We start from the raw sequence: 16,098 nt of genomic DNA on the forward strand, positions 1-16,098 counted from the left end.
AAGCAATAGTGCTTCAGAGTTTACACTAACCTGGGTACCTGCCACCAGCAACCAAACTCCTTACTACTGCTTCACCAAAGCACTGAGGAGCCTAAGTTTGTAACTGGAATCTTACAGGAGGATGACTTGGACTTTCTGGATGTCTTAGATTGCTGAGGAGTATTTACTCTTCATTTGAAAGGTACTTTTCCTTCTATTCCAATAACTGTTGTACCAATCAGATACCAACCACACCGTTTAAATCAGAAGGAACCAAATGAGGAGATGGGGGGAAGAGACACATGGACCAAGACGTTCCTGTGGGTATCAGCAGGAGTCAGAGTAGTTTAGATGATGGAGGCTGATACCAGGAAACAAAAACTGGTCTGATGTTATTTTGAAGTTAAATATCATGGGGAAAGAACAAGATAACTGGACTAAAATAAAATCAGTTTTTCAAGCTTAAAATCCTAGACTATATAGCTGTTAATAAAATAAGCTGAAAGTACACATTCTGATCATAACTGATCAATGTTATTAATTTTTAATTAATTTAATTAAAAATGTTTATATTTTTTTCTTTGTTCTAGGGAAAACACTCAACATAAGAACATATTTCCTCTATGAACTTTACATTATTTTCAATTACCCTCCCAAAGCTCTAAGCACTGCTAATCAAACAGCTACATGTTCAAAGTCAACGGTTTGGAATGCCAGCATTCAGGCTTTACTGGAGACCCTAACTTGACTCTTAACACATTAAAACACAAAATATAATGACACAGTTGTTTTAAAATCCTTGAGGCTTTCAGGGTTCAACATTCAGCCCTTTGCTGCAAACCACACAGCTTTTCTAGCTCAGTACTGGTTACTGGACATTTCTCCCCAGCCCGTCTTTACTAACTCCTAAATCAATTCACACAGTCACTAGAAGCGCACTCCGTGAGCCCCGATATGGTGAAAGAATGCATTTGGGTGCTGGCTGCTACAGGACTGCTCCATAAGCAGGGGTGTAATGCCTTAGTTAGCACCAGTTTATGCTGTAATCATCTTGTCCTTAAACTGGCTGAGTTAAAATTGTTCTTGCATTCAAAGACAGAGAATGAGTATGTCTGTAAAGAATAGTGTAGAGATACTTAAGAAAACTCCTTCAGACCTTGTCCTTAAATCAGATCTAAGATGTTTCTTTCCCTTTATACCAGACAGAAAAAAACCTAATTCGTAGCAGTAATATCCCTCCCTTTGCATATATTTTTTTGTCAGGGCTAAAATTTTAAGGTGTTTACACTGACTTCTACAATTTGAGTTGACAAGATTTGCTCTTTTCCCCACAATCTTTCATGTGTTGTAGCAAACTTGAAGAGTTCATTTAGGTCCCTAGAAAAAAATTCCTTTTAAAACCCAAAGCAGCAGAAAATATCTAGTAAGTGATATGGTCTCTGCCAGTATTTTATCAATACTAGCTGGCATCAAAGAACAGTAAGAATCAAATCCCCCTTCATCTCACAGTAAAATACTTCACATTTTAGTGAAGTAAAATTCACTCTTTCTTGTCATGATGATGAACTCAGCTCAAATCACTCTGCATTAGCCTTTTATGTATTTTGATATTTGCTTTGTTCCTTGAAAATAAAATTTCAAGTCTGACACTAGGGGCACAAGTATACTAATTTGAGAAGATATTATGTCTTTTCTACATTGTTTTATCATTTTTTTAAAATGTCACTTTACAGTGATATTTAATTATTCAGTAAGCTGTGAGCAATTATGTCAAGTTAAATAGATAATTAATGTAGCATTCGAATAGTGTTCTACTGGCATAACAGGCTGTTTGTCTGATTATCAAATCCAGAATTATTCTCCTATAGCTAATCTGATCCATTTTTAAATTATCTTTACTGTACTCACTCCCACCCCAGCAAAAAAGGCAGCATCAGAAAAGTAATGTAATGTCAAAGAACAAAGACGCAGGATATTAAAGAAACTCAATTTAATTTTGCTGGTTAGTATAGAATGGGGTTTTTGTTGTATCAAATTACTCCAAAAGAGAAAGTCATTTTACGAGAAGATTAAACATTTCAATAGCAAAGTCAAACGGAGTGCTGTTTACCTGTCAGAGTGCCTAAGAATAGGTTTAATGACAGTCTAGGGACCACATTTGTTCAAATTGAAGCTTTGTTTACCTTACTCACGTAATTGCCTAACCTTCAAAGCATGCTGATATCAAATATTTTTAAAGAACACTGAAATTGACTAGCACTACCTTCACTGAGAAGTTATTTATGCCTCATCTAATATTAATAAGTCAGTATTTTTTAACAATCTGTGAGAGAGGGGAATAAGATTTACTAACAGTTGTAAATAACTGTCTAGTAAAATGGATTTATTTCAGTCCTGAAATTTAAAGAGTTATGAGCTGAGACTGAATTCAATATGAAAAAAAAAGAGGCTACTCTTAATGTATTTCCTCCTTTTAAACAAGTTTTATTGTCACTTAATATTTATGTTGCTTTTAGGGGTTTTTTTCAGTTTGGTCTCTTCCTCACAAACTCAGGCATGAGAAGAAAACCTGAATAAATAAGGTCTAGTAGTTGCGCTTGTGCCTAACAACACTTGGGAAAAATAAATCTTCTGAGGGAGATGCATAGGAACCACAGGATTAATTTATGTCATTAAGATATAACAGGGTGAACTAAATACTCCAAGAGGCAACTTCACAACTGGGACAGAACACCTGGAATAAAGGGAAAACAGACAGCATCACGGTGTCAACAGATTCAACCTTGGAACACTTTGGTTTGGCCAAACAAAAGCCAAACAGAAGAAACTGATACAATTTAGTGTCTCTATCTCCATAGTTTCTGTTGTGCTCCAGAGACATTTATCACTACTTTTGTAATTGCTTGTCCTCTAGCAGGAGAGCGTCACTAGTAAACACACACAGCTGTTCAAGCACTACAGCAGCACCCGGGCACTCCTCACAACACAGCTGTGCTACTGCTGTAGTCACTCGCTTTCTGAAGTCTTCCACGCACCAAATCAACCAAAGCGTAGTTTAGATTTTCATTTACACAATCTTATTTACCCCAAGACATCACTGAAGATCACAGAAATAAAATGCACACAAATATGTTGGTCAAATTATTTTTCATGAAATAGTGCTGCAAAACAAGATTTTGAAAAGGGTAGTAAACACATCACACATCATTCTGCAAGTAAGAAACAGGAACTTGGAGGTAACGCCAAAACAATGTTGACAAGAATTTTCAGAGTGGAAAAGGCTCAAAGCCTCCCTCCCTGGGATGCCTGCCCTGCCTCCCAAGCAGGCATCATTTCCACACAGGATCCCAGAGCCCCTCCAGACTCAAAAACTCCTCCAAGATTTGTTCCTGTGCTAGTGTCTCTTTTTAAAGTATTCATACAATAAATGAGGAGATATGTGTATGACCAATGTGGAAACAACACAAATTTTTAAAGCAGAATTTCAGAAAAACATACAAGTATTTGCTTCAGGATTTCTACTATCAACAAGAAATAAGTATTTTACCTCTGACTCCCCTGTAAGAAATCTCTTCTGCTAATTTCAATTTTTATATCTATTTTGTTTTCTCAGTAGTTGTTTTCATCAAGTGAAAGGAAGATCCATTAATGTCAGAACTGGATTTCAATTTTAAACTGGTTCTATCCCAGTGAAACTTTATTATTTTCTGTTAAGCTACATGTGATTTTATAAAATCACATGGTAGCTTTAGAATCACAGAATAATGTATGATAGTTTAGATAATAAGAAAATCAGCGATTCACAAGGAATTCATGATACTGGGACTTTCACTGGTATGGAGATTTCAGGAATAAACACAGCTACTTTTAGATATAAAAGTTGATTCCTCACTCCATTACACTAGTTTAATGACTTTGCTTACCACAGGGAAACTGTACTAATTAAGTTTCTGTGCATCAAAAAGGGAACTTAGTAACTAATTTTACAACATTATACAAGTCCTCTTAATTACAAATATTGTTTCTCAGTGGTATTTGTGAGTCTGTGGATGCATTTATAACACAGGATTTGATAAAGCAGCTCTGCAAGAGAAATTCTAAGGTATTTATGGAAGCAGGTACTAAGTCAGAGGTTGTTACCTAAATTTCTGGGGTTTCTAATGAAATATAATTAATTGTATAATTACATTATTTACCCAATCATATGGGTCACTTAGACAAATTAAACAAAGATTTAAGTTCAAGATAAATATCAGGAGGAATTTCATTGTAGATAAAGCTCTCAGTGATTTCAAATCTTGCTCACACATGAATTTTACACTATTGGGCATGACAATATTGCTGACTTTTATGCTAGCACGGAGTGATGAAGGCTTATAGCACTACAAACTTTCAAAACATTAATAACTATTACAAAATTTTACTTACAGTCTTGCAAAACCATCAGCGTAAAGAAACCAATCTGTCACTGATGTCACCTGAGGCATTCCCCTTCAACAATTATATATGACTGTACAGAAAACACGATGTGGCAATTGCTTTGCTAAGCAAAGAATTATTTGTAGCTCTCTCTAAGCAAACCAGTTTAGAGACTTGGCAGGTTATACAGTAAAAATAAATACACGCACCTCCTTAAAAAAAAAAAAAGAGTTTCACAGATTTAGTTTTGATTTTCTCCTCACTTTTCTCAATTGGTCCCATATCATACATATCAAGGAAAGAAAATCTGCAGAATCTGCTTGCATTCTGGCAAACCTTCCAAATGGGGAACAACTGTGATTCCATCCAGTTCACTAGAGTTAAGATGTCACAGAGTGGAAGAGGTCGTTTAAACTGAAGTTTGCAGCTGGGTTCATGCTCTTGCATGTCTCCCATGTATTCTAAAAAGTCACAGCGAGATCCTGGTCTCCATCAATAGAAATGTTCCATTTATTTCAACACTGAAATAGATTCATTTGACTTGCTTTAGATGCCTATACTAGGAAAATATGTACTTCACCTTAGGAATGAAATTTTTCTCAGCTGATTGTAAAATGAGCACAGGATGACTAAATCGGTTAGAGACATGTAGAGAGATGATGACTACGTTTTGGCATTCCACCATGGGAGCCAAATACTAAGTTTCTAGACAAATTGCCAGAGCTCTACGTCAGCAGAAGGCTCTCCTGCATGTAGCAACATATGTTTGAAATAGGGCACAATTTTTCTGTGTTAAATGAGCTGTTGAAATACCATGAAGTGGGCAGGAAATGTGACCAGAATGTCACAGTTAAGTCTCTGGCTGCTGAGCAGACTTCAGAGGCATCAGCCCATGTCAGGCTGTGTGAAGTTCCTCTCCTCTCCCATGCTGGTTGATGCCTGGAGCCAGGCAGTGCTGAGCAGTTCTCATTCTGTAGTCAAATCCGCTCTTGGTCAAAGAAGAGAAAGAAGAGCAGAGGTGGCAGCAGCAGCTCCTCGCCTCAGTGCTTCTCCCTTTTCCATCGCGCCAACCTGATCTAGCTGCACTGACCCCTTGCATTCTGTCTTTTCCCCCATCTTTCAAATTTTCCCCTCAACGTCCTTCCCTCAGAATGGCTAGCTTGGTAAAGTTATCCTACTTCCTCCAACCACACAGCTCCCCTCAGCTGGTAGGCAAGCTGGTTTAAAGAGTTTACTCTGGCAAACCAGTGGCCTCCTTCTCTCACGCTGCAGCAAGAAGGACATCTAAAAGCCCAGTGTTAGCGAACACGGAAATATCTTGCTGGAAACTGGAATAAGGTAGCTGTGATCACACTGGTTAGTCTGGACAAGGTCTGGATGGTTCCTCACCTATCTCAAGTGTAGGAGCTCTTGACAGAAGACATGTGAGTACGAAGGAATGGGCAGGAGAAGGGGATCCTGAGATTACCTGCATAAAAACTGGAAACCACCTCTGACCCACTTTTCATCTTCTGTGACTGAACTACATGAAATTAAGTGGAATTAAAGCCTAAAGGTGATTTTAAAGTTTTATATAAGCATCTATTTCTTTAAACATGTGAGCACTGTTTTTCTTTTTAAAGTCCTTTGAAAATCAACTGTGATCTTCTAAGGTCACCATCTTGAAAAGCTAGACACACAAGATCTGTATTCTACACCAAGATAAAAGCTTGCAATGGTTTTGGCTGATGTAATGTTGGCATACAGCTACACAGAGACAGTACTGAAATTTGATCAAAAACAAAGCAGGAAAATGAGAAGGTGTATGGCTGGATTTTAATGAAGGTATGACAGTAACTTAAGAATCATGGGTTTAGGTGCACTTTAGAGCATACTGTATGAATTCCGATGCAGACTGTGGTTGACATGGACATTGTAGTTTGTTCCATATGCATTTATTTTGCATTATGAGAGAAAACGGATTGCTTGCAGACAAGTATGCATCAATCATGAAAATTAAAGGTAATTAAATATGAAACTTCCCCATTAGTCTTCTTCTCTTACCTATATGTCCCACGTAAATTGTACCAAATCAGCATCAAAATAAAAAGAAGGATCAGCCTAAGACTGTAAATGTGTGGGTCCCCTTGAATTATGACACAGGTTCTACTGCATGGTCTGTTTCCTACCTTCCTGTGGCAGTCCTGAACTCCTGCGAACACAGCTCCCTCTAGAGCTTAAATATTACACAGAACCACAACATGCAACCCCTGGGTAAAGGTTTAAGGGGTCACCGTGACAGCCCCACACAGCCCAGGAGCCTGGCACAGAGGTTGAGATGCGGAAAACCTTCTGTCAGAAACAGATTCCCCGTTCCTCTGAAAATGGCATACCTTTCCAATGTGACCTTATAGGAAAAGGGTTAACAGTCCCTGGTTTATAGGAGAGGTGAGGTACTGAGCCCTGAACACCTGAAATTTACTGTCTAGTGGGACCGGTGAACCTTGACAGGGTTCATGTACGCACGGAGTGAGGGAACAGAGGATGTGATCTGGCTGAGCAGCTGTGTCCAGTGTCCTGTGTGGTGAGGCAAGGACTGGCATATTTAGCCCTTCAGAATGTACAAGATCAAAGTTGATGAATCCAACATCACTTCTGCATGACCGGCTGCCTCACAGAGCAGCCACATCCGAGCTGCGGTGCCCCTCGACAGCCAGCTAAAGGTTTGCAGTGGATGAAGCTGGTTACCCAGCGGTGTCTAGTTTCACCGGTACTTCAAGAGGAGAAGGGAGGGGTGGAACAAGTGCCTGGTGACACCAAACAGGCAGGGGGACACGGACCGCAGGCACGTCCAGGTGTGCCCTCACGTCCAGGTGGGCCTCTGCCAGGTGACGCGGTGCCGCGCCCGGAGCCCGCAGGACACGCCGGGCCCTCGCCGCCCCTCCCCTCACTTTCCTCGAAGATCCCCCGCTGTGCTTGCTCAACCCGGCGGTGCCCGACCGCTTCCGCCGCGCTCCGTGCCCTCGCCCCCGCTGGGCGGCCCCGCGGGCGAGGCCTCAGTCCCGCCTCTCGCTGCCGCGCTCCTTATAGCCCGGCGGCGGCCGCCTGCCGCAGCTCCCTCACGCCGCCCAGGATGCTGCGCGCCCCCGCCCCGCCACGGGCGCTGCTGCTCAGCGCGCTGCTGTGGCGCCTGGCCGCCGCCGGTGAGTGACGGCCCGCGGGACGGGCGGACGGGGCGGGATGGCAGGGATCGGCGCCGGGGATCGGCCCCTCGGAGCCTCCGGACAGGCTGTCTTTGAGGGAGCCTGAGGAGAGCTGCCCCGCGCTGGCGGGAAGGGGACAGCGACACTCGCCCTCGGGCCATGGCGGGTCCCGGCTCCGAGCCGACCCTGCTCCTGCAGCGCTCCGCCGCCCGGGGCTGGGTGCTGCTGTGGGTTCCCCACTGGCTGCGGCCGCGCTGGGGAGCGGGGGCGGCTTCGGGGCTGCAGTTGCAGTGAAGCCGCAAGATTTCCTCCCCTTGTTCCCAGCTCCGAGCTTGTCGAAGAGGTAGAGAAGGCAAGCGGGTGAGGGTTTTCCAGAGGTTGCAAGGGTGCGAGGGGTTTTCCCATCCGGCTTCGTCCCAGGCATTTCCCCGAAGCAGCTGTCGCTGGCTTCCCGTCTGCTTGAGGTAGACACGAGCTCATCCTGGGGTGGCCCCGCTCAGATGTAGTAGGTGTGTAGGGTAACCACTGATTTTTAAAAAGACTTTATCTTTCTAAAATATGTAAATGGGAATGTAGGCGCTAACGCTTTCTGCAGCAGATACAGCTAGGGATGATTTTGAACTGCACCGCATTTGTTCAGTGCTTGCACATTCTCATGTGTATCTTCAAGCTTTTGTATCTTCTGCAGACGTCTTGGATCAAAAAGAAAGTATTAAACAGAACTCCAAATTAACTCATCAATTTCGGAGTTACAAGACAGAAAACAATTTTCTTCTTTTTTTTCACTTCTGGCAGAAGAGATTCCTTTACTAAGACAAGCAGTCCTTTAGTAAGGGCAGGACTGAGCCTTTTCCCCAGAAAAAACGTTTCCAAGTTTCAATAAATGGCAACTGCTTCATTTAACTAAACACTGACTGCAGGGAAACAGGATTTATATGTAACATGACTGATGACACCCTTTTCTGTATTTAAAGGCTATGAAGAACTGCCAACAGCAGTCAATATAACTTGGTCTTCAATTAATTTTAAAACTATACTACAGTGGCAACCAAAACCATCAGGCTACTTCTATACTGTAGAAATACACGGGTAAGTAGATAACACCAAGATATGTTCATTAATGGCAATTGAAGAAAATTAAAAGAGAGCATGTTGGAATATTTCTGAGGAAAAGTGCCCAAATGTTAGGATTTAGGAAAATTGCCAACCCAGCTGTTAATACTTCTTAAGTGTCCAACTATAAAAATATCTGGTTTAGACTTCTGGTTTTGCCCACTTCAGAAATGGAGAGTTAAACTTTAGATCAGAATTTCAGTTCTGGGGTTTGGTGCTACTGGAGAGACCCAGCCAGAATACTTTGAAAGAGTTGATGCTCAATCTGACATACCACGTATTAGACAGAACTGCACCTTTTTATGTCTTTCAAGGTGTCTGGACTTGTGTCTTCAGTCTTGGGAGGTGCCTAATAAATGAGTCTGCATTTTATTCTGGTCGGTGAATCACAGTAATTAATAATTCTGTCTTGTTGGGCTTTCTTCGTCTACCTCTGTTAAGACTTCCTCTGTCATCATGTTTTATGTAACCTGTAAGATATTGTGGACATAAAACGCAGCCAACTTATGTAAAGTGTCTAATGCCTCTTTCAGAACTGCACTAAACCTTCTATGAAGTTCAGTAATAAATCTGTGCTGGTTTTAGCTCCCATTTTAATACATAGAGCATTATTAAACATGCCCTAAAGGGAAAATGCATCATCAAACTTCCTACATATTAATGGAAAAGTGGTACTGTAGTCTCTACTGTCTCTAAACGTGGCATAAAAATGAGTGTTCTCTCATGACTAACAGGTGAAATACCAGTGTAATGGCTTAATGCGCTCTTTCATTCTTTAAGAGAGTGATTAGATTAATGGACTTAAAAGCACACGCTTAGCAGAACAAATTTTATTAAATTTTTGAATTTGGAGTTTCTTTCCAGACATTTTGCTTGCAAAAAATTGAAATCTGTTTGCCCAAGATTCAGTATAGAATCAGGTGTAGCTCTGCAGCAGAGGCACCTCTTTTGACTGAAGTTGCTGTTCCAGAGGAATTGCGCTTAAATGTTTGCTTTCTTGTACATTTACAGAGCACATTTGTTCCATCGCAAAGATCAGACCTCTGTCCCTTTTCAGTGCATCTCTTGTGGCACTGTCCCCAACTATCTGTGACATAAGAAATCTGGTGAAGTGAGAAGGGAGTTCAGGTGACTCTGAAAAATGAAACTTGATCTACTTTGAGGAAAACCTATTTGTTAATATTCAAACAGTCAGCACTCGCTCTTCCAGCTGAGATCACCCATTTTTTCTTCTCCTTAATTCACCAGCAAAAAGAGGGAAAAGAATTGAAGGAGTAATAGCTAATCTTTTTTCATTCCTTCTTGTGAGGGAGTAAAATGAGAAATTAACACTTTTTTCATAGTCTCATTGCTATTTCACAAGTAAATGGACCTGCTTTCTATCACTTAAAAATCAAGAGAACTGCATGAGTCGGGTCAATATTTTTAAAATTGTGATTCTGCATTGAAATTTGCTATTACTGTCTGGTGCTTAGTGGCATTTGCATAGATGCCAAACCAAATGACATATATATGGAGGCTTTGTTGTCACATTAAACAATCAGTGTCAATAGAGCTTCCCGTAACAACTGATGTTTCTTAAGGCAGTAGTTTTCAAATGCATCAAGCATAGCACCTTCAAAGTGATTTATGCATCTTATATTTTTTAAAATACATTCTGCAACTGCGGAAAAATGCAAAATCAGAATGAGTTAAGGTTTCTATTCAGTTCATGTAAAAGACTGAATTTTGGATTCATATATGTGTCCTATAGCATATATCTGTAGTTAATATAGATCATACTTGATTTACTTGATTCTGCTTTGAATTGTGAAATACAGCTGTACAGGACAGTGGCTTTTGAGGTTTTCTCTTCTCCTTTTCAGCCTAATACCTGTAAGACTATTCTACTGGATGAGGGAAATCTATACAGTTTGAGGAGAAAAATGTTTTTCAGCATATCTAAACATATAAGTATCTGGTTTGAAAGTATTGACACTTCTTTCTTGCTCTTTTCAGACGGACATCTGACGTAAAGAGAAAATGCATACTGACGTCAGAAACAGAGTGTGATGTTACTGATGTGCTCAGGAATGTAAAGGAGACCTATACAGCACACATATTGTCTGTAATGCCCATGGAGATGGATAACTTTGAAGAGCCACCTTTTGCAGTCTCTGAAAAATTTACACCTTATAGTCAGAGTAAGTAGGATTGCCAATTAAATCTTACTATAAATTTATTTTCAGTATTACTTCTGTTGATTTAGACAAGGTTTAGATTGAGCTTAAAGGGTTTTTCTGTAGATTTTTACAGTAGCCATGCTGATACTGGAGAGAAGATATTCAGGTATAAAGCTTTCCCTGTTGTAGGGGAGGGTGTAAGGTTTTAGTTACCATTTGTTTCTGTCTGCAGTGAGTAGACCATTTCGTTAACATTATGTTCTGGGTGAAGATACTTGTCTTCACTGTATTACTTTGGCTTTGCATACTTACCATAGTTTTGAGGAGGGAAGGTAATGGAGGGAGGAAGGAAAAAGAGTCATGTATAAAAGATGATATCAGTTTTTTAATTCTAAAAATCTTTGTTTAGCTGTTATTGGAAAACCAGAGATAAAGGATTATTCACAAAAAGGTTCCAAACTGAATGTCGTGTTCAAAGATCCACTTACACCATATCTATTTCCTAATGGAAGCTTTCAAAGTATTCAGGATATCTTCCAGCATGACCTGGAATACAAACTCTATTACTGGAAAGATCAAAGTTCTGGAAAGGTAAGGTGTAACTAGTTTTTATTCTGTAATAATTGTTATGTTCTGTACAGTTACACAATTTCTGCGCTACCTTAAGAGCTGACACTTGAAATACGTTTTTCCTTTGCAGAAAGATGTAACAACAAAAAGCCGTACGTTTGAAGTAAGCGTTGACAGCGGAAAGAACTATTGCTTCTCTGTGCAGGGAGTCATTCCCTCCCGCAGAGAAAACCAGAACGGCCAGGAGAGCACGGTGCTCTGTACCAGTGTAGGAACGAGCATCCTGGACGGTAAGCATCGGGTGGCGTTTGTCACCAGTCTTTAATGCTCTCATAAAAACCCCACATCTTCTCATTGTGATGCCTGCTATGAAATAAACTGTTTGCTATGTAACTTAGAATACACAGTTGGAACATGGAAACGCATGGGAGGAACTCACACTAAGTAAGAGTCCACCATCCATAGTTAGTTGGAGCTGGTTTTTGGGTTTTGCCCAGCTGTTTTGGTTAAATTGTCTGAGTTGATGACTGGTGTCTGAGGTTTCAGATCTCATCACTAGCCTTCAGCTTCATTTTGCTTTCCCATTGTTTTTCTCAGATCCTTCCAATAGCAGGTGCTAGTAAGTGCTTGAAGGATTAGCTCTAAAACATAGAAGTGCTGGAAACCTGCATATCCATTTACTTACAGTATGAACTGACTTTTAGTTATGCCAAAAGCAGATGATGAGAGTAAGACTTTCTTTCCTGTTACAAAGTCAGAGGTTGGCAGATTGACTTCTTTACTGGTAAATAAGTTAGCAAGTATAGGTCAATCAGCCAGCCATTTCAGATTAGCCGGATAACACTTTCTTCAATATAAAGTCATCAATATTATTTAAATAATATCACACTGCTGTACTGTATCTTTCTTCTCCACGGGTAAGAATATTTGCACTCTAGAAAAGCTCTTATAAAATGGCAAATGAACTCAAATTAGCTTTCTGTAGTGGTTTGGTCCAAAATGCTCATTACTGTTTACCTTCTGTGAGATAAGAATTAGGAGAAAAGCAAAGCAGGCACCAAACTTGAAAGAATATAAAGAAGTTTGTTAATAGACCTAAAATAAGGAAAAAGACCCATGATACTTTCTTATCCAGAAAATTTACACAAAAGTGATAAATTACAATTTTATTACAATTTAAATATAAAACTCTTCTCTTGGTGTTTTCTAGCTTATAACCTAGAATAGATTTTCACTTGGACAGAAATAATGTACAGGCAGGGGAATGGTTTGACTTATTCTTATGGTATTAGCATGGTACTTTAGCACACTAACTAAAGTAGATAAAACCTAGAATGAACCAGGTGAAATAAAGCTTTACCTCAGTTCAATTAATTCATGTTAAAATGTATTCAGTTCACAATGAAGTGGTGATTCCACTTCTGTGAGACTGTAAAACACTGAAAGCATTTTTTCATTCAGAGGAATGACTGCTAAGAGTTTGTGGCACTGTGGCATTGTGGGTTCTTATAGCTGAATCTTGGATTTTTTTTTCCCCTACAGAATATGGAACAGAAGTCTTTATCATCATAGCAGTGATAGCAGTTGCTGTTATCACTCTTGCCATTGTCCTATCAGTGGTTCTGTGTAAACGCAAGAAAGCAAAGAAAGCAAGAGCTGTGAGAGAAAAGGAGCTGCTTAATGGTGTCTAAGGAAAAAGTATTGCAGACACTAGTGGCAGTACCAAAGCAAAAAAAACCCAGCAACAAAAAAAACTAAATTGGGTAATTGGGTGGAGCCTTTTAGGCTCTCTGAAACAGGAATTCTGAAGCCCAAACTTTACGTGGATTACAAACTCCACTAGACAGTCCAGAAGAAAAATCCACATATCAGGAAGCTCTGTGTCATTAGTGGCCAGAGGCTGGAAGAGCATTCTGGTGACCTGTTACAATCACAGAATCATAGAATATGCTGAATTGGAAGGGGCCCAACTCGACTCAATCAAGATCATCAAGATCATCCTGGCCCTGCACAGCACCATCCCCAACAGTCACACCATGTGCCTGAGAGTGTTGTCCAAACTCTTCTTGACCTCTGCCAGGCTGGTGCTGTGAGCACTTCCCTGAGGAGCCTGTTCCACTGCCCAACCACCCTCTGGGTGAAAACCTTTTTCCTGATACCCAACCGAAACCTCCCCTGACTCAGCGTCATACTGGTTTTTTGAGTCCTGTCACTGGTCATGAGAGTGAAGAGATTGGTACCTGACCCTCTGCTTCCTTTGGTAGTTGAAGACCACAATGTCTCCCCTCAGTCTCCTCTTCTCCAGGCTGAACAGACCAAGTGACCTCAGCCACTCCTCATGCAGCCTCCACTTAAGGCCCTTCACCATCCTTGTTGCCCTCCTTTGGACCCTCTCTAATAGCTCAATGTCTTTCTTATATTGTGGCACGCAAAACTGTCCCCAGCACTGGAGGTGAGGCCGCCCAAGTGCAGAGCAGAGCGGGACAATCCCCTCCTTTGCCATGCTGTGCCTGCTGCCCCCCAGGACAGGGATGTCCCTCATGGCTGCCAGGGCACAGCTGACTCATGTTAAATGTGCCATTGACCAGGACCCCCAGGTCCCTTTATGTGGCACTGCTCTCCAGCCTCTCATTCCCCAGTCCGCCCGTACGCCCAGGGATGTCCCATCCCAGGTGCCGAATCCAACACTCCCTTGCAGAACTTCACACAAGTGGTGATTGCCCGTCTCTAAACTGTCAAGGTCTCTTTGCAGAGAGATTGCTCCTGGACTGTTCCCAAGCCCCTTTTATTGTCCTGTCTGAAACAGGATTCTGAACTAGAGGTATGTTTGACTTGATCGGTATGGCCATATTGAGCCAGAAGATTTACGGTACTTGTGAGGGGAAAAAACACTACTTTTGAAAAATAGGTGTCCTTGACCTAACTAAAAGGAACATTTTTCTGTTTCTATGAAACAAACCCTGTATTTATCTGTCTTTTAACAATATTAACTGGTGAAATAATCTGTTAGGTCAGATGTGACAAAATTGCTACTATTACTTCTGCATTTCCTGGATAAAATTAACTTAGTCTGTTTATCTTTGGATGTAGATAAAGGTAAACAAACTGAAACTACTACACTGGCAACTTGTAAGAAACACTATTGAAGCAGGTATTTGCTATTTATCTGGAATGTATATCCAATTACACTACACCTAGAGTTATACAGACAGGGGAACCTGATAGTTCCAAGTAGGTGTTAGAACAAATGCTTGGCAGGATTTGAGTCAGTAGTAACTCACTTCAGCAAGCACTAAATAGGTAGCAGTATTTACTGCATTTTGAGCATCATTTAGACAGTTGATGAATGTTTTCTGTGGTATAGATTCAAATCATCTTGGTGATGGGATTTGGAGATATCTGTTGCTTTGACTTTTAGTATTTATTTTATAAATGAGAATCTAATTTTTATACTGGTGATACCTGTATTTATGATGGTAATTTATACTTTTCTAGTGAAATAAAGGTGACTAGAAACATAAGTCTTTCTTTTCCTTTTCAAAACAATGTACAGTATTCATTCCAGAACTAACTTAAATACATATTTAGGAAACTTATTTTGTGACAGCAGTGTGGGCAAGCTGCCACAATCTAACAAGTGTGTAAAGTAGACTAGCAGGGCACCTGTAAGGATAAAACTAGGAGAAGCCACAGTTCACAAACTGGAGGTTTTGAAGAGTCCTGAGTCACATTTCTGCTGGCCACTTACACGAGCAGTTAGTCAGGGTTTGCATTCACAGCTTCTCCTTCCATTCCACAGTGCTGCCTGTACTTGTGCTTGTGGCACCAAGGCATTATAGGGCCTGCCCCAGAGATGAGACTGCTAGTGATAGTGATCAGCATACACAAAACACACACAGAATTAAGAGAATAGAAAAGAAAAGATCTTGTGCTTGGAACTAATTGACTATGGATCTCAACACTTCATACATGCCTTAAAAGAAGATACCTGTTGTATTCATGAGAAGAAATACCTTACGAAGTTAATATCCCAATCTAACAATCTGTACACAATTGTATTTTGTATTTTTCATCCCTGCTGCGCTATAGATACCATCTGTGTATGGTTTAAGACTCCCATGAATGTGTGAGTGTGGTTTTGGGGGGGTTTTCTTTGTTCTTTAATTCCTCTTTTTACAGAGGGAAGAAAAATACCAGAATTCCCCCCCCTCAGAACCCTGTTTACTTCATATTGAGCAATAAATGCTTAAAGCGTTTTCTGCTGATGCATAAGCTTTGTATGGAGAAGGAATCTTACAACGGCAATCAAAAGCATGAGAGCTCGTGGAAGTAGATTTAAAAACATTCCAGAGTTGTCATCATTACTTCCCTTCCCCGTGGCGCTCTGCTTCCTCAGCTTCATTCAGTGTTGGGCTCAGAAAAGGGAAGAGCTAATGGGAAAAGGAAAGCCTGTAGTTACAGCATAGCATTTATTAAACTAGACCATGTCGTTGCTTGTCATAAACCACAGAATGATGCTATAAATCATACTTCATTACTTAAAGAGATTCTTGGTTTGTTCTGAATATGGGGGGAGGGAAGGAGGGGAGAAGAGACACCCACAGAAATGCAAACAAGTGCCTTAAATGGCAAAAGAGTGACCCCTGACTACACGAGTTCTGGAAGCCTGAAGC

At 40.7% G+C, this 16,098-nt stretch overlaps 1 protein-coding gene across 1 annotated transcript; it reads left to right on the forward strand.

Moving 5' to 3' along the window:
* Positions 1–7,021: 7,021 nt before the first annotated feature.
* Positions 7,022–13,412, forward strand: F3 (coagulation factor III, tissue factor). The gene is made up of 6 exons (XM_048313215.1): positions 7,022–7,580; positions 8,555–8,669; positions 10,692–10,876; positions 11,265–11,446; positions 11,556–11,715; positions 12,968–13,412. Exons 1-6 carry the CDS (start codon positions 7,037–7,039, stop codon positions 13,114–13,116), a joined length of 1,335 nt encoding a protein of 444 aa, XP_048169172.1. The 5' UTR covers positions 7,022–7,036; the 3' UTR covers positions 13,117–13,412.
* The last annotated feature ends 2,686 nt before the right edge of the window (positions 13,413–16,098 follow it).

The sequence above is a fragment of the Corvus hawaiiensis genome, chromosome 9 (genome assembly GCF_020740725.1).
Source record: "Corvus hawaiiensis isolate bCorHaw1 chromosome 9, bCorHaw1.pri.cur, whole genome shotgun sequence".
NCBI classification, from domain to species: Eukaryota; Metazoa; Chordata; class Aves; order Passeriformes; family Corvidae; genus Corvus; species Corvus hawaiiensis.

What these genes read in the sequence shown, in the direction of transcription:
- F3 (XM_048313215.1), top strand. Translation starts at nt 7,037, where the DNA reads ATGACCGGCTGCCTCACAGAGCAGCCACATCCGAGCTGCGGTGCCCCT. An exon ending in AAGATCAAAGTTCTGGAAAG is followed by an intron (nt 11,447 to 11,555) that starts GTAAGGTGTAAC and finishes TTTCCTTTGCAG; the next exon opens with AAAGATGTAACAACAAAAAG. An exon ending in AGGAACGAGCATCCTGGACG is followed by an intron (nt 11,716 to 12,967) that starts GTAAGCATCGGG and finishes TTTCCCCTACAG; the next exon opens with AATATGGAACAGAAGTCTTT.